This window comes from Haliotis rufescens, unplaced genomic scaffold (genome assembly GCF_023055435.1).
Source record: "Haliotis rufescens isolate VD_foot unplaced genomic scaffold, xgHalRufe1.0.p SCAF_11, whole genome shotgun sequence".
NCBI lineage: Eukaryota > Metazoa > Mollusca > Gastropoda > Lepetellida > Haliotidae > Haliotis > Haliotis rufescens.
In genome coordinates, this window is record NW_025963791.1 from 1,454,393 (window position 1) to 1,472,557 (window position 18,165).

Genomic DNA, 18,165 nt, shown 5'->3' on the forward strand with positions numbered 1-18,165 from the left:
TTCTTGTATGCATACTGTTTCTATGACAAGGCTATAGTTAGTTCGTCTACTCACCATGACGGTCAGGACGTAGGTCGCTTGCGTCTCTCTGTCAAGGGACCCGTTTAGACGCAGCTGGCCTGACGTAGGGTCCAGGACAAAAACATCTTTTGGAAGATAAGAAAGTTCAGAATATAAGACACCCTCCTGGCAATGGTAATGTGAGTTTGTAGATTTACATGTGATTAACACCCAAGTGACAAATATGATAAAAGAACCAGGAACTCCATATTTGAACACGTTGGTAAGACTGAGTCAAAATACCTTTAATCTAAAAATCTTCCAGAAGAATCACGAGTATCATATTGACGTCAGTCACACACACAAATACGGGGAGCACGCACACACACACACACACACCCATTCCGCTCCAGTCAGATGTTTCTTCGGATGTCAGGCACATGTAACGGGATGATAACATGGTGACTATATATTATATATATGTGTGTGTGTTATTTGTGACACATGGTGTTGCATTTTATTCACCATAGGTAATAAACACTGCCAACGAATGGTCCTGCTTGCGCGTACCTGTTGCAGTGGTGAGAGTGTAAGTAACCCTGCCGTTCACGCCAGCGTCCACATCGGTGGCGGAGACTTGGGTCAGGTTCTGAGGAGTGGCGTCCTCTGAAATGGTAATCCTGTACACAGGCAGGGAGAAGGTGGGGACGTTGTCGTTCACGTCACTCAACGTCACCATTACCTGAAATAAATAATCAGAAGCGATTTTCTATGACAGGAATCATTAGATACAAAGGTCGGTATTTGGGTCAATATGTTTGTCAGTTCGTCCGTGCGTTTGTATGACTGTAGGCACGTGTATGATAGGTCTGATTCTTTGTGTGTCAATAGGCCCGTCGATACCGTTTTTTGAGAAAAGGGGTGGTATGTGAATGCAGATGTTTTTTGAAAAGGTGGTGCAGTTATAATGTATGGATTTAATTGTGTTTGTTAGACAAATAATAGTCACTAAATTGTTATTTTTGTTGGAAACATGTCACCAAATGACTTACTTACATTATTATAACAAGTCGACCAAATTGGTGTACCTTCCTCTGGATCCGCGTACACAGTACCTGCGGCATGGAATCTCTTATAATTGTCCCCATCTTATAGAGCTGTAGCCCTCTTCCCGAGGCAATGGAGTTAGTTGAGTGTCGAGGTCCAGTGGAAAGTCAGTTAACTCCCTTGCCTCGCGAAGATGAACTATATGTAAGATATTAGTTCATATCATCTATTCAAACTTTAGGTATACTGACCACTGCATAGGCTGTTCTCTCCGGCACCCTCCCGTCTCTGACCTGCACAGCGAACGAGTACCGCTGCCTCGTCTCTCTGTCCAGCACCTCCGTCGTCTTAATAGAACCCTGGAATTCAGACAGTGCTACAGTAAGACACCTACGAGAAGTATGTCGGATACAAGATACTCAACCTACACATGCGCCGGGCAAGACACTAGGCTTGTCTCGGACATACTGATGTCCACGGTCATACATCTGTAAGGGTTCAATGTAGGAAAGATGTGTTTCTTCACTCAACTCAGTTTTAAACCTACGATGAAGATAACATGAAAAGCCGATTTTGTCGGATTGAAAACTTGGAGACTGCTCCCTACACTTGTCGAATAAAACCGCATTTGAACATATACTAGTACCAAGATACCTGCGGTTTATAATAATAATAATAATTATAATTATAATAATAATAATAATAATACTTAAGTTGACACGTGCATGAATACTAGTATCTACATATGCTCATGGACATATTCCAACTTCGCAGACTACTTGTATGTTTTACTGTTGTGTTTCACGAAGCTGCATCATTGTAACAAATTAAACACACTTAACGGAGACAGTAACCTGAAGCCTGCGTGTTGAAATAAGTTATGGTTGTATTCGGAAATGTACGGAAATTCATTCCCAAGAGACGCTGTTTGAATCATAATAACAAATGGAAAAATTGTAGATTGAATGTTACTGACATTTCTTTTCTGGTGACAGGTTGAATTTCTTCACTCTGACATTGAAATCCGTGTCTATAAGAGGCAGAAGGCTTCTGATCTTGTGCAATATGTCGTTAGTCAAATACGTGAATCAAGTGAAGCGTGCAACATGCCATTAGGGCACTCGTATTCATGCCTTAGCTGCCCCAAAAATATAACTGTACCTACATAGAGTACCTTACACGACGTCACTATCAGCTGTAGTACAACGTCTTTGAGAAGGTGACATACCGTGTTTGCGTTGATCTTAAAATGGTCATCCGCCTGGCCACTTCCAATCATGCTGTAGGTCAAGGTCAACCCGGTTGCGTTTTTGGCACTTGCTTCCACATCACCGACTAGATAGTCTGACACGAGTAACATCTTGTATTAATAATAATAATAATAATAATAACAACAATAATATCCGATAATGATACTGGGTAACGTATGGAGCGCAAACTCCACACCACGTTTGATTTAATGTAGTTACAGTAGTTACAATGAAACATTCAAAACAATGTTGTCGTTCGTCTCACCTGCATTTTCCTCCTCTGGGATGGTGTAATTGTAGACGTTGTTGCTGAATGTGGGGGCACCGTCGTTAATTTCTTGAATAGATAAGTGCAAGGTCACGTTGCTGCTCCTCGGATTTGTCCCATGATCCTCTGCGACGATAGTAAGGTCAAAGGTCGCGTTATTAGAGAAATTCCCGGACAAGATGCCCCTCTGAAACAGCCTGTTTATCTCAATTTGTTCTTTTATCCGGACCAATCCGGTCTCGGGGTCAATATTAAACAGATCGCTGCCATTTCCGGTCAGACTCAGTGTCACTTTTCCGTTCTGCCCAATGTCATCGTCTCGGACTTGCGGAAGTGCTACGACGGTGCCGACGGGGGACTTTTCAAGGATGTTGGCGTAGATGGCGCTATTATTACAGACGTTGAGATGACAGAACATCGGGTCGTTGTCGTTGGCATCCAGAACGTGGACGTTGACAATAGTTGACGACACACAGGGAGGGGACCCTTCGTCAGCGGCATAAGCCTTGAACACGTAGTCAGGTGTAGTCTCCCGGTCCAAAGACGCTATGGTAACCAGACTTCCGTCTTCTGTCACCGTAAATATTCCTTGTGCAACTGTGGAGGGACAGTTCTAACTTTAAAACGATTCTTCACACGTGATTGCTTGTACATAAGTAAAGGGTGATAATAGAGATGGTGGTGGTTGTCTAATAGATACCAAATACTAGAGGGTCTGCAGCTCTACTGAATATATGTTTTACACTGGCAACTTGATGGGATCAAAGTGACGCGGGACGACGTTACACCCTGTTCAGATACAGAGTTAGATCTATGATGATATGTAACACTTAACCGTGTATAAAATCACTCACCAAAACATTGATAAATAATCAATTAATAGGCAAATATAACGCCAAGGTTTCAACCGAGATATCCTTCTTACAGCGACTTACAGGGATCACCCAACCAGCTTCAGTTCCACAGTCCATGTTGTGTACATGATTAAGGTTTTAGAAATACCACACCACGCACACATATTGGATCTGACAGTTTACACTGACTCAGAAAACTAAGACAAAAATGACATTTATATTTTGGCTGTATATATTTTAAAATCAGATCGAAATTCTGTGAGAACCTTTAGTGGCACAATTATTTGTTCAGCCCTGAAAAAAACATTTAGAACTTGTTCTTTCAGAGATTACAATCAACATTACAGTGCACCCACTGAAAAAGTCCCAGTTTAATCAATCAACGCTTCATCATCAACTTAATTAAATTTGAATATATTGCAAGTGGAAGAGATGCGATCCTTACTAATGAATTGTTTTGCTGTCGCACTAACACTCCAAAAGGAGGTAGAGTAACTGTTCAAATCATTTAAGATGAGAAATAGACGGGTGAGAGAAACATCAAAAACAAATAATATTCATTTTTTTCCAATCACCCTTCACATACCAGTATCGTTTGTGAAGAAGCGAAATTCTCCGTTAACACCAATGTCGGCGTCAGACGCCTGCAGCAGGCCAACAGTCACATTCCCAGCCTCGCCTTCCATGATGTCAAAGTGAACATTGGGGTTCGAGAAGACCGGACAGTTGTCGTTGGCGTCGTTCACGGTGATGTTGACAGTAGTGTAGCCTCTGTGTAAGCCGTCGGAGGCGGAGACGTTCAAGCTGTATTCGCTGGCCACTTCTCTGTCCAGTCCACCAGCAACCAGGATGGTGCCTTTGAAGGTGAATATTAAATTTGCATAAAATACTAATGCTTTTAAAGATATATATATTGCTGTTATTTTGTTTGCTTAATATCACCTCTGCTCTCATGTGCAAAGCGCTAGTGCATGTTAAAGTCGAGTCACTGAGGAGGCCATCAATATTACAGTATATGCACGCCGCTTTATAAGTGCAATAATCGTTAAACCCCATTTCACCTCACCTCACCTGTTCAAAACGGGAATCACGTAAGAAAAAAGTTGTCAGTGCGTCGCTATCGATTTCGACCAAACCAAGTACAACGAAATGACAGTCAACGATACCATTAAGAGAGTCTTTTATGTAGAATCTTGACTCGGCCCCGCTGACGACGGTGTATGTGACCCACGTGCCAACATCGCCATCAGTAGCTACAACCTCCCCGACGCTGAACGACAACGGCGCTGCCTCGGACACATTGAAGCTGTAGTGAGTCTGTCCGAAGACTGGCGTGACATCGTTGACGTCAGTGACTGCGACAGTGAAGTTGGCGACGGTGCGTCTGCCGTTGCCGTCATCGTCCACTGCAGCGACCTGGGGGTTACAACAACAAAAAGGTTACGCGGCGAGGTTCCTAATGATGGGTGGGTTAAGCGAAGAGCACATTACAGACAGGCATACTTTATTAAACGTGTCACATGAAGGTTAACAGCAGTAGAAACTAACAGCTGTAGTCCACAAGTCCTTGTAATGTTAACGTACAGCAAAAACATTAAAATGGCGAGTTTCTACTATGATACCTCAACTATTGGTCAGTTTGACAAGGACTACAGGACCAGTGTAAAGTTCTAACGCTGGTTTGCAACAGTAAATACATAATAATTAAACCCCCATTCAACAAGCCAACAATTGACTTACATGTAAGGGACACTGTGAAACATTATCATTTATTGATATGTCACATACTAAAAGTTGTAATAAATCATAGCTCCATAACCCTTTCCATACTCATAAGAAATATCTGCCAAAAGCAGAGTCGATTGTCTTTTTTTCATTATAAAAAATAGTACCCGTGTTTTGTACATGTCGTGAACAGTAGATGATAAAATATACGGCTCTGACGAAATTAAACCATTTAACAATTTCCCATAATCATTAAACGGAGGTACATGTATCTAAACGCTTCAGGAATTAATGCAGCTTGTGCTTATCGTCCTGTATGCCTCTTGCCCTAAACGAGGAACCAGGATGAAACGTCTTCGCATCTAATGCTTTTTCTGGAGTGTTACCTTCAGTTGATACTCTTGTGTTTTCTCCCTGTCGATGTTGTCGGTGTCGTTCCTGTAGTAGACGAACACGGTACCATTGACATCATCTATTCTGAAGGGAACACCTGCCGTCTCTAACTCATATCTGATCCCCGCGGTGCCATTGAGTCCGCTGTCGGGGTCGGTAGCTGATAGTGCCGGTACCTGCAGCAACCAACAGACATGTGCATGTTGCGATAACGACATTAAGATAGCATGTATAAATATGTATATGGTCGAGAATAAGATGCAAAGATTCCACACCCATCGCCAGTTTCCAGTATATGATATATTCGTTTAAATAAACTCTCTGAATATTAACGATTTATATATTGCAATGTGACGGTAATAAGCAGGTTATGTATTTGTGATCTCTCCAAAATCGTTGACAAAGCAGCTTTAAACTCACCAAATTATCTTCGAATCCTGTCTTTTTGTTAATTAGTTTACAGCATTTCATTATATAAATTCGCGATTAATCTAACATCATCGCTTACATGACAACACATATTGCCATACCAGTGTGACTTGAGTGTTGTTTATGGAGTTCTCGGTTACGCTGCCAGCATAGTCTTTCTTGACGAACGTGGGGCTGTTGTCGTTGATGTCCGTCACGTGTACATATACCGTGCAGGTGCTCTGAATAAACACAATAGATTCAATTACAAACATAAGTCACCATTGTTATCCATGCTACAATCTGAAAAAATGGTTCATTTTACTTTTGATGACAATAACAAGCTAACCATTAACTATTTCTCCACTGTTTGATGCGCCAGTGGTCATTTGTAGACGTTGGAATAGTTAACGATGACACTATAAAACGATGTTCGTGTAAATTCTTCAAATGGTGTAATTTCCAGGTTCACCAGGATGTTCCAAAACCCCAGCCATTCATATATTTATGTAACTTTACATAAATATCCCACAAATAATCCCTGTTACCGATAGCTGTCGTTCCTGGCCATCGTCATTCACTTGTAGCGTCAGTTGAATGATACGGTCACTTCCGGTCAAGGTATTCCCAAGCTCCTCTCGGTCCAGTGCGCGGTCAACCGTCAACACACCCTGCAGTAGGAATTCACCCGATAGAGTGGCGTGTTGACATTGAGCCGAAAGATATAAGGCTGGTCTGCATCGCGTAAAGGTGGCCTCACAAAAGGAAATTGGAAGTCCAAAAATTATGTCATATTCTGTTTTCCCCAAGCCTCAAAGGCCATTGATTGTTTCGGGCCTCAGTTTAACAAGGTGAAAGGTGAGATGAGGTGAAATGGGGTTTAACGTCGCGTTCAAGGTTATTGAACTTACATAGCAACGTGCATGCCAACTTTATAGTGCTAGCCTACTGAGATAACATAGATACCCCACTCATACACAGTATACAGACTCGAGTCGACCAGTCCTTGTTTTAGCCCCTTAATATCGATTGCCGGGCAGTGAAACATTAAGTACCATCATTTATCGTCTTTAGTTTTTTAAACAGGGGTGAATATCACGAGTTAAAACACACATTACAAAGAATTCGTTTAGTACTCGTGTTATTTGGCGAAAGTATGAAAGAGTTACTTCAAGCGTTGTAAAATTTTACCGACTTCTTATAGTTTTTTGTTTGTTTGTTGGTTGTTTACCGCCGCACTCAACAATATTCCAGCTATATGAAGGCGGTATGTAAATAATCGAGTCTTGACCAGACAATCCAGTGTTTGATTCATGGGCATCGATCTGCGCAAATGGGATACGATGACATGCATCAAGCAAGTTACCGAGCCTGACCACCCGATCCTGTTAGTCGCCTCTTACCTTAAGCATAGGGTGGTGAAGATCAATTCCAACCCGGATCTTGACGGGGATGAACCAATGTATATTTACTATTTAGAACGCTCTTGTACCCACCTGTTTCCCAAATGTCTGGATGCTGAAAGCGTTGTTGGAATTCCCACCAATAATGCTGAAGGTGAGGTGACTGTTGACACCGAGGTCAAGGTCCGATGCAGATAGTGACGTGGTGGCGTTTACTCCGTCCAGACCTGCACACGCCAACAACAATGAGTAAGATTGTGTTTTGGGTGAAATGATTGTTATTGTGTCTTGTGTTCAAATAGTGTCCTGATTATCTTACGTACCTTCCTCCACCTTGAAGACGTAGCTGCTGTTGTCAAACGTCGGCGTGTTGTCGTTGACGTCGCTAAGAGTGACGGTTAAGATCATGGTGCTCTGAAAGAAACGGCAATACAACATAACACTAGATGGACCCTCTATCAGCGCTTCGGTGTATTTAAGGGACCGGCCATTTGTAGAGGTGGTACTGTTAGCTAACAAACAAGGTGTAAGTGTATTGTTGGAATTATATAATTATTTTAAACGATTACATAAAGTTATTACAAAGTCTGAAATTCAGGTCATATATTTCAGTAATTTTAAGTAATAAGTACAGGTATGGACGTCGAATATGAGGAAGCAACAATTTAATATTCGGTGAGAGTAACATAACGAAGGTATTTACATTTCTGCCTCCAGTGTCTCGAACCATCAACTCAAGAACGTAGCTTGAAACATTCTCCCTGTCGAGTAGGCGAGTCACAGTTACCTCCCCTGAATATTCGTTCACCGCGAATGGATCTGAAGTGTAATAGATGGGATTTTTTTTTATCATGTCACACGAAACCTGGAACAAAAGCAAGCAGTTGGAAAAAAGGAGATCCATATCGCTTTCAAATCGTGAGAAACACGTGTGAAAATACCTGTGTTTGCACTGGTCAGCCAGTAGGTCAATCGGCCTTGGTCAGTGCTGTCCTCGTCAGTTGCGTTAACTTTAGTGATGACTTCACGAACGCCGATGTCCTGAGCGGAAACAAAAGAAATGACGAAAGACGATATCTAAATAAACCTTCGGATGTTTTGGAGTTATTTTGTGCTTTCTTTCGAGTTTCTTGTCGATTGACCGATCGCATGATAGATTGACCGACAAGGATTATCAACTGGATTGTTTTTAATTCACGCCGAATTAAATGTAAATAGAAATTAAGAAAACACTAAAGAAAATAGATATACGTCCCTTTGACGGCTACTCCAACGTTCAACGCTGACCCGACAAATGTAAAATATCCTAACTTATTGGTAAAGCTATGTTAAGCCTTCTTATTAAATTAACAAATCAATTGCAATTATTTCGAAGGCGCCTGAGATTTCTCTATGACGTTATGGTTACCATGGTAGCATCCACATCCTTGTACCGTTATGCTCAGTGTGTAGGAGTGTGTGCGACTGATTGTCTGTGTGTGTGTGCGTGTGTGTGTGTGTGTGTGTGTGCGCGTGTGTGTGTGTGTGTGTGTGTGTGTGTGTGTGTGTGTGTGTGTGTGTGTGTGTGTGTCGGTGTTTGTGTCTGTGCATGTGTGTGTGTGTGTGTGTGTGTGTGTGTGCGTGCGTGTGTGAACTACTAATATAACAAAAACTGTACACACAGTTACAGCGTTAAATTTGAACTCACTTCTGGGATAGTTATGTTCAGCTCCGAGATCTCAAACTGAGGGCTGTTGTCATTGACGTCTTTCACTTCCACGACAACGGTGGTAGAGACGTTGTTGCTTTCATCAGATGCTACAATCTGTGGAAAAGCAGAATGTTGTTAATAGTCACAAAAGAAAGTGTACCGAGTTTGTTTTTGTGTAATTGACAATTTGAAAAGAAAACCGTTTTGACGTTTAATCAGCTTAGTCAGCACTCAAAGAATCCTTCTGAAGTTCATTTTTTGGATATGATATCGCTAACTTAAGATATTTTCAATTGAAAATTAAACATATGGTAAAATCAACTGAGGTATAGATTTCTTCGCTCCTCAGCTTCCACCCATTGTCTTCATGTTCAGAGATGTAACTTAATAGTTCCATTTGTCAGGATGCAAGAACCACCTTGTTATCCTTTGTGTAAGACTGTGTGTCAAGATCAGGTTTCTCCCTTTTCACATTGTGTAGTTTCATAGTAAGAGAGTGCCCACCTGGAATGTGTATTTATCATGGAGCGACTCCAGCATTGTTTCTCTGTCGACTTCCCTTGCCAGTTTCACCGCGCCAGATGTCGCATTGACAGTAAAACTACCGTTAGACGTGTCTGTGGTGGCGTTGATCCTGTACCGAAGCTGAAAACAATATATCATTATGGTAATCAGTTCAGAAGTCCTTCAGAATAAGATGACATTCAAAGTATCAGTTAGCTCATTTAGGAATCATGGTTACTATAACGGTCATTTAATAACTCACTTCCGGCCTCGTTGCCATGGTTTCGTTTGTTATAACCGTAGGTATATTGACCTATACATTTCTCCTTTTCACTTAATGTGTAGGCGTATACACTGTTTTTATGTATCACGTGAAGACTCTTTGCGAATGCTTTAGTGCAGTTCTAGTTGTATACATGAGAGCTAAATGTGTCGCCACCTACACTTGTAAATGACGTACTACTGCAATGCCTTTGTGTGAAGGAATAAACACTTGGAAGTATTTGTATTGTGAGGATTGAGTGTTTGAATATTTTATGTCCGCTTCAATTCTTTTTCGGTTTCGATATGTGCAAAACACATTGAACATAAAAAAGGGTAAGTGAATAGTTACACGCACGTTGTTTAGGAGCTAGAGTGTGCGATATACTAGCCATTGGCTGTCTACGTTTGCTTTACCATAAAAAGGCTTTCATTGCATATATATTGGTGTGTTTGACGAGCAGTGGTTTACTTGTTTGAACATGCCCACACCACAGCCCCGACTGAGTATAGCAATTCGTTAACTTACTTTTAGAGGCCCTGACTCTTACCACTGTGTTTTCATCCGCGTCCTGGGCAGTGACAACGAGGGGCCCCGTGCTCCCCCTCCTCCACACTGTGTCCCCGGGGGTAGCTGACTCCAGTATCTCTCCGTCGTACTCGAACAGGGGGAACGTGGGGACGCTGTCCTGAACGTCAACCACCCTCACTACAACCTACGCGACATGCAATGCTTCACAACATGTTTGTATAAGATGTAAGAAACAGTTCAACAAAACGTAGCCCGACTAACTACAAAATACATTAAAGATAGCAAATACTCTGATTTTGAATAAGTGAATCAGGCGATGTTCTGATGTGTGTATGGATCTTTTCTGATCCTTGATGATACATGCCGGTGCTCAGCGGTACACAATTGTACACAGTGGTACATGTTGGTGGTGCTCAGTGTTATATGATTGTACACAGTGGTACATGCCGGTGCTCAGTGGTACACAATTGTACACAGTGGTACATGTTGGTGGTACTCAGTGTTATATGATTGTACACAGTGGTACATGTTGGTGGTATCAGTGGCATATGATTGTACACAGTGGTACATGTTGGTGGTGCTCAGTGGTATATGATTGTACACAGTGGTACATGTTGGTGGTACTCAGTGGTATATGATTGTACACAGTGGTACATGTTGGTGGTGCTCAGTGGTATATGATTGTACACAGTGGTACATGCTGGTGGTACTCAGTGGTATATGATTCTACACAGTGGTACATGCTGGTGGTACTCATTGGCATATGATTGAACACAGTGGTACATGTTGGTGGCACTCAGTGGTATATGATTGTACACAGTGGTACATGTTGGTGGTATCAGTGGTATATGATTGTACACAGTGGTACATGTTGGTTGTACTCAGTGGTATATGATTGTACATTGTGGTACATGTTGGTGGTACTCAGTGGTATATGATTGTACACAGAGGTACATGTTGGTGGTACTCAGTGGTATATGATTTACACAGTGGTACATGCTGGTGGTACGCAGTGGTATATGATTGTACATTGTGGTACATGCTGGTGGTACTCAGTGGTTTATGATTGTACACAGTGGTACATGCTGGTGGTACTCAGTGGTATATGATTGTACATTGTGGGACATGTTGGTGGTACGCAGTGGTATATGATTGTACACAGTGGTGCATGCTGGTGGTACTTAGTGGTATATGATTGTACATAGTCGTACATGCTGGTGGTACTCAGTGGTATGTGATTAACACAGTAGTAGATGCTGGTGGTACTCAGTGGTACATGATTTACACAGTGTTAAATGTTGGTACTCAGTGGTATATGATTGTACACAGAGGTACATGTTGTTGGTACTCAGTGTTATATGATTGTACACAGTGGTACATGTTGGTGGTACTCAGTGTTATATGATTGTACACAGTGTTACATGCTGGTGGTACTCAGTGGTATATGATTGTACACAGTGGTACATGCTGGTGGTACTCAGTGTTATATGATTGTACACAGTGTTACATGCTGGTGGTACTCAGTGGTATATGATTGTACACAGTGGTACATGCTGGTGGTACTCAGTGTTATATGATTGTACACAGTGTTACATGCTGGTGGTACTCAGTGGTATATGATTGTACACAGTGGTACATGCTGGTGGTACTCAGTGGTATATGATTGTACACAGTGGTACATGCTGGTGGTACTCAGTGGTATGTGATTGTACACAGTGGTACATGCTGGTGGTACTCAGTGTTATATGATTGTACACAGTGTTACATGCTGGTGGTACTCAGTGGTATATGATTGTACACAGTGTTACATGCTGGTGGTACTCAGTGGTATATGATTGTACACAGTGGTACATGCTGGTGGTACTCAGTGGTATATGATTGTACACAGTGGTACATGCTGGTGGTACTCAGTGGTATGTGATTGTACACAGTGGTACATGCTGGTGGTACTCAGTGTTATATGATTGTACACAGTGTTACATGCTGGTGGTACTCAGTGGTATATGATTGTACACAGTGGTACATGCTGGTGGTACTCAGTGGTATATGATTGTACACAGTGGTACATGCTGGTGGTACTCAGTTGTATGTGATTGTACATAGTGGTACATGCTGGTGGTACTTAGTGGTATATGATTGTACACAGTGGTACATGCTGGTGGTACTCAGTGGTATATGATTGTGCATAGTGGTACATGCTGGTGGTACTTAGTGGTACATGATTGTACATAGTGGTACATGCTGGTGGTACTCAGTGGTATATGGTTGTACACAGTTGTCCATGATGATGGTACTCAGTGGTACATGCTTGTACACAGTGGTACATGTTGGTACTCAGTTGTATATGATTGTACACAGTGGTACATGCTGGTACACATGACTAGTTTTACATAATTGTACATTGTTGTGCATGCCGGTACTCAGTGGTACATAACTGTGTACACTCAATGGTACATAACTCTGCATCACTTAGGGCTATCCTCCTACATCAAGTTACATTTTCAGTGGCGTCGAAACAAACCTACTCATCGCTTAACAGAAAAAATCGAGAAAACACGTAACTACCCAACACGAGAAGTCACTTAAACCACATATCTAAATGCATTACCAGCCATGATTACATGAAACAATGAAACTAGCCATGACAGCATCCCAAGTACCTGTGTCTGTGCCTGCTGAGTTCCGTTGCCCGCAACAACCAGCAGCGCATAGCGGTCTGTCTTCTCCCGGTCTAGACGCTCGGCTACAGTGACCACGCCCTGGTAGACATTCAACAGCATCAGCTTCATACGATAGATGATCCAACTTTAACGTAGTAATATTTGTCAGTATAATGATGAGTAATTTCCACAGTCATAACAAATTCCTGACGTAGCAGAACAAAAAAAAACTTAATTTGATAACAAGCAATAAAATGGACCTCCGTGTAAATTCTGGCTTAAACTCCAATGTTGTACCTCATGGTAGCCGTTAGGGCCTAATACAATGGAGATCGTGTTGTTACAACGTGTCATCTGGCTGATCGATTGTCATCGTACCCAGATGACGTAGATCTTCGTTAATACTAACCACTAAGGTATCTGGTCCAGACTCGATTACTAACACACCGCTGAGGTATAACTGTAATATTGATGTACAACGGCGTAAATGAACATGCGCTCACTGGTAGTTCAGAAAGGATTGCATGACACGTGATGGCAGGTGTAAACTAACAAAGCTGTATCAGACACGACTCTTTCTGAACTGGCAAACACAACAAGAGATTATCAAGGCTTCAAAAACTCGCCGATGTACCTGCAAACTGTCCTGATGACCGAGGACTCACTAACATCCAACTTACAGTAATCGTATTGATGGAGAACTTCTTCTCTGTATTCCCCTCTGTGATGTTGTAAGTGACGTCGCCATCGCTGACGGTGGTGTTGAGGTCGGCCACGACATAACCAACCGCTGCATCCTCCTTCACATCTTTAACGAGGAAAGCAGGACAGAAGAAGAACGTGACATCACTGGTCACTACAATGGTCAGCGCGGCCTCTGTACACAGGTCAGGGTGGTCAACATTACAGGCTTCTAACCCCAACACGTAGGATCCTACTGACAGAGAGGGGTCGGAGACAGTTAACGCCCCCGTTGAGTTCGCCAGCGAGAAGACGTGGGTATCGTTCAGAAGTCGGTACACCACTTCCGATGGACTATTCGTTATCGAGGTGATGTCCCTTGAGAACGCGGTCAGCCTAGATTTGTTACATGAGTTGGTCTTTACCATATACACAACAGGGAGTGGTAACGGCCATTGGGGAGCTTCTGGAATATCCAGGACAGTTATAATAACAGTACTTGTACTACTTTTGGGAGAATACGAGCTGTCCGTTGCTTGAACCATGAGGGTATAGGTATTTCTATGTTCATAATCCAGGCTTTTCTGGAGAGATATCTCTCCTGTTGTGGGTCCTACTGTAAACATACCGTCATTATTCCCAGATATGAAGGAATACTGAATATCACCTGACGATCCCCTGTCGACATCGTATGCTACCAGCCGACCGACCATTGTATCTATGGATGCATTCTCGGACACACTGAATGGAAACTCGGTCTTGTTGAACACAGGGGCGTTGTTGCTGTCTATTATAACAACGGTTAAAGTATCATCGGAGAATTTGGGAGGGATTCCGTGATCGCTGACGTGAATTCCTACATTGTAGTAATCTTGAACACTCCGGTCAAACTCTTCATCAACAATCAAAACACCGGAGGAGGCGTTGATGGCAAACTTCCCGTCCGTCCTGGTCAACCAATAGGTAAAACCGCTGTTGGATCTATCAGCGTCAGTTGCGTTAACGTTGGCTATCACCTGACCGACCACGGCGTTCTCGGGCACGGAGATGTTTCTTGGACCTATGGTCAGGACCGGGATATTGTCGTTGACGTCCATGATGGTGACTCTTGCTACAGCCTCAGCCACTCTGGCGCCATCCGTCACTGTCACGTTGGCAACGATGACGTTGGTATTACCGTCAGCGTCCAGGTTACCGTCTACAGACAATGTGCCGTCTGGACTGACAGCTATTCCTTGGCCGGGCGTCATGATTCCGAACTGCAGATTGCCATTAGGTGTATCCACGTCACGAGCAGTCAACTGAAATGTACAAATTGAGGCCATCTGTCAAATTACTAACGGATCTGTTACAAGGTAGCAGCGTAACCTGTAGCCTTCAAAATACTACCAAGAAGGTGAGGTGAGGTGAAATTGTGTTTAACGCGCGCGCGTGCGTGCGTGCGTGCGTGCGTGCGTGCGTGCGTGCGTGCGTGCGTGTGTGTTAGTCTGGACCACTGACGGTTTTATAGTGCTAGCCCACTGATATACCGTGCCGCAGGTTAACATGAATACCCCAGTGAGACTTCGAGCTCTTAATGCCGAGCGCCAGATAGGGTAATAACAAGTACCACCAAGTACCGTCATCTTTTGGTATGACGCGGCCGGGCATCGAACCCCGGACCTTCCGGTCTCCGAGCGGACGCTCTACCACTAGACCACGTAGGCGGTCACTACCAAGAAATCACTGAACATCGTAATTAACCTGTAAATATGATTAGTGAAGTATACAATTTAATTCAATGAAAACGACAAAACCCTTTCCATGTTCATAAGAATTCTCAGCTGAAAGCAAAGTCGATTGATACCATTAACATGTTTATTGATCACTATCAGATCAGATAAAAAAGGAGATCGTATCACACATACATGCAATGGCAAGTCAATTGTTCATTGGAAGAAAACACGGTACAAAAAAGATGGTTCGAGTCAAAATAGGGATTTGCGTCGGACGTCAAGTTTACCTTGAGGATAGATGTTCCGTTAGGTGAGTTTTCGTAGACGGTGCTTGTAAACTCCACCCTGTCAAACACAGGAGCGCTGTCATCAACGTCGACCACCGCGACACTGACGGTGGTGAAGCTCAGGCGAGGGGGACGTCCACCTTAATCACAGGCAACAATCTTGTTACACAAATAGCACGACATCAGACATGACCAGTACGGTGGATGCACGTCAGCTGACAGCTTTGTAAGAACAGCTTGAACAGACGATTACTGCTAACATGATCCGGGATATACAAGTTTAAACAGGCAAACTCCACAAAAACGATATATTATTGCCACTTTGCTCAAACGGATCCGCCCATTTAGAACTTCACAAATGGGGAACAGAATTCACCTTTCGAAAATTTATCCGTAAAGCAAGTAATTAAAAGAGAAACCTTAATTACGTGTACATCAATGTGTCTCCTGATGCCTCCAGATAAAATCAATCAGTATGTACTTGTAATGCCTCAAGATAAAACCAATCAGTATGTACTTGTAATGCCTCCAGATAAAACCAATCAGTGTGTACATGTAATGCCTCAAGATAAAACCAATCCGTATGTACTTGTAATGCCTCCAGATAAAACCAATCAGTATGTACTTGTAATGCCTCAAGATAAAACCAATCAGTATGTACTTGTAATGCCTCCAGATAAAACCAATCCGTATGTACTTGTAATGCCTCCAGATAAAACCAATCAGTATGTACTTGTAATGCCTCAAGATAAAACCAATCAGTATGTACTTGTAATGCCTCAAGATAAAACCAATCAGTATGTACTTGTAATGCCTCCAGATAAAACCAATCAGTATGTACTTGTAATGCCTCCAGATAAAACCAATCAGTATGTACATGTAATGCCTCCAGATAAAACCAATCAGTATGTACTTGTAATGCCTCAAGATAAAACCAATCAGTATGTACTTGTAATGCCTCCAGATAAAACCAATCAGTATGTACATGTATGTATGACTTGTTCGAAATGTGCCTCTTTTAAACCAGCAGTTCATGGGTACCCGGTAGGATGCTAACATTCTAGCGCCTCACCGGTAGCTTGGGTTATATACTCCCCGGGGAGCTGAGAATGATTATTGAGTGCATGCTGACCCATTGAAAGGGGTAATTATCTCTTGCATGGTATATAGCGTGTTTGTGCCAAAGCCGGGCATCCACTGATAATGTGTTGGACAGTCTCATTAAATTCATGGCACATTCTACATTTCATATTTACATTGACGGTTTCAAGCGGGAAGTGACTTGTCCTGAGCACCAAACCGAAAGCCTTCTGTTTCACTTATCAGTCAGGCCAGTCGCTTATCTTATCAAAACACTGCACATAAACCCGATGCAGTAGTCGTTCAGATAGCCGCTCCATGAAAAACTGAGTCTGGGCCGATTTCATATGGCACTTTCGTTTGGTTGACACACATTTCTGTACCGTCCAGCATTACAGAACCATCAACACTGACATGGAGATTATATCCCACATACTTGGCTCGTTTAGAAAACTGTGGAATGCCTTGTTTTCTTGACATGCTTCACAAGGGGCACATACATGTGTGCAAAAGTGCACAATACAATTCCATCCTGAAGAACCTCCACGTTAATCAAGCCACACCCTCACATCATGATTGGTAAATATTTAAGCGATTGATGATCTATTGTCTGACATGATTCTTCGTGTGAGGGGGTCAATATCGTGAATTTCTTGTTTCGGCCATTATTATTATTATTATTATTATTATTATTATTATTATTTTTATTTTTATTTATTTTTTATTTTTATTATTATTATTATTAACCCTTACATTTTTAAACAACGGTCGGGAAATGCTTCAATGAATTCACTAACCGTCTTCGGCTTTGACCAACAGTCTGTATTCTTTGATTGCTTCGTAGTCCAGTTGACCATCAAGAGTTATCTCCCCAGAGGAGTTATCGATTTTGAAAGTTTGATTTGTGTTCCCGCCTATGAGGCTAAACGACACATGCCCGTTCGGCCCACAGTCTGCGTCTTCGGCTTGGAGCTGTTGAGTAAGTCCCATAGGTTAAGTACGTGTATCTTATACCAACAATCCGTCGAGAGAAAACAACATTTCCTCATGAACACATTATTTCAGGAAGCTAACGGTGTGTTGGGATTGCATATGAAATAGTAGTGGCCTTCTCTTTCCATTCCCAGACATTTGGTAACACTTGGCAAGCGTCTGGCGATCAAACATTTCACAAATGTGGGATAAAAATAATTCTGTCAACTAATTTCTTTTGTTATTTTATCCAACGTACCATTTGTATGAGTCCACTCCATTAATTGCAAGAAATAGAAACGAATAATTGTATAATTATATATTCACAGTTCGACCACCGACACTACAGATCCGGAAAATATATCGCAAAGCAAGATTTTATAAACAGATAAAGAGGCCTAGTTTTAGTGAAAACCTCATTCCTAACGTAACAGT

General features: G+C 42.3%; 1 protein-coding gene across 2 annotated transcripts in view; it reads right to left on the reverse strand.

Moving 5' to 3' along the window:
* Positions 1–18,165, reverse strand: part of LOC124144573 (cadherin-23-like) — a 64,208-nt gene that overhangs the window by 15,427 nt on the left and 30,616 nt on the right. For both annotated transcript variants that reach the window (XM_046514054.2, XM_046514055.2), the window contains exons 30-50: positions 17,556–17,730; positions 15,679–15,818; positions 13,676–14,977; positions 12,996–13,094; positions 10,355–10,519; positions 9,543–9,683; positions 9,036–9,152; positions 8,290–8,389; positions 8,052–8,167; positions 7,672–7,762; positions 7,442–7,575; positions 6,494–6,616; positions 6,068–6,187; positions 5,531–5,713; positions 4,586–4,835; positions 4,006–4,275; positions 2,563–3,162; positions 2,276–2,391; positions 1,299–1,406; positions 571–742; positions 55–146 (exon numbers count right to left, since the gene is read on the reverse strand). In XM_046514054.2, coding sequence (XP_046370010.2) covers positions 55–146; positions 571–742; positions 1,299–1,406; positions 2,276–2,391; positions 2,563–3,162; positions 4,006–4,275; positions 4,586–4,835; positions 5,531–5,713; positions 6,068–6,187; positions 6,494–6,616; positions 7,442–7,575; positions 7,672–7,762; positions 8,052–8,167; positions 8,290–8,389; positions 9,036–9,152; positions 9,543–9,683; positions 10,355–10,519; positions 12,996–13,094; positions 13,676–14,977; positions 15,679–15,818; positions 17,556–17,730 — 4,614 coding nt within the window. The remainder of the gene's footprint in view (positions 1–54; positions 147–570; positions 743–1,298; positions 1,407–2,275; positions 2,392–2,562; positions 3,163–4,005; positions 4,276–4,585; positions 4,836–5,530; positions 5,714–6,067; positions 6,188–6,493; positions 6,617–7,441; positions 7,576–7,671; positions 7,763–8,051; positions 8,168–8,289; positions 8,390–9,035; positions 9,153–9,542; positions 9,684–10,354; positions 10,520–12,995; positions 13,095–13,675; positions 14,978–15,678; positions 15,819–17,555; positions 17,731–18,165) is intronic.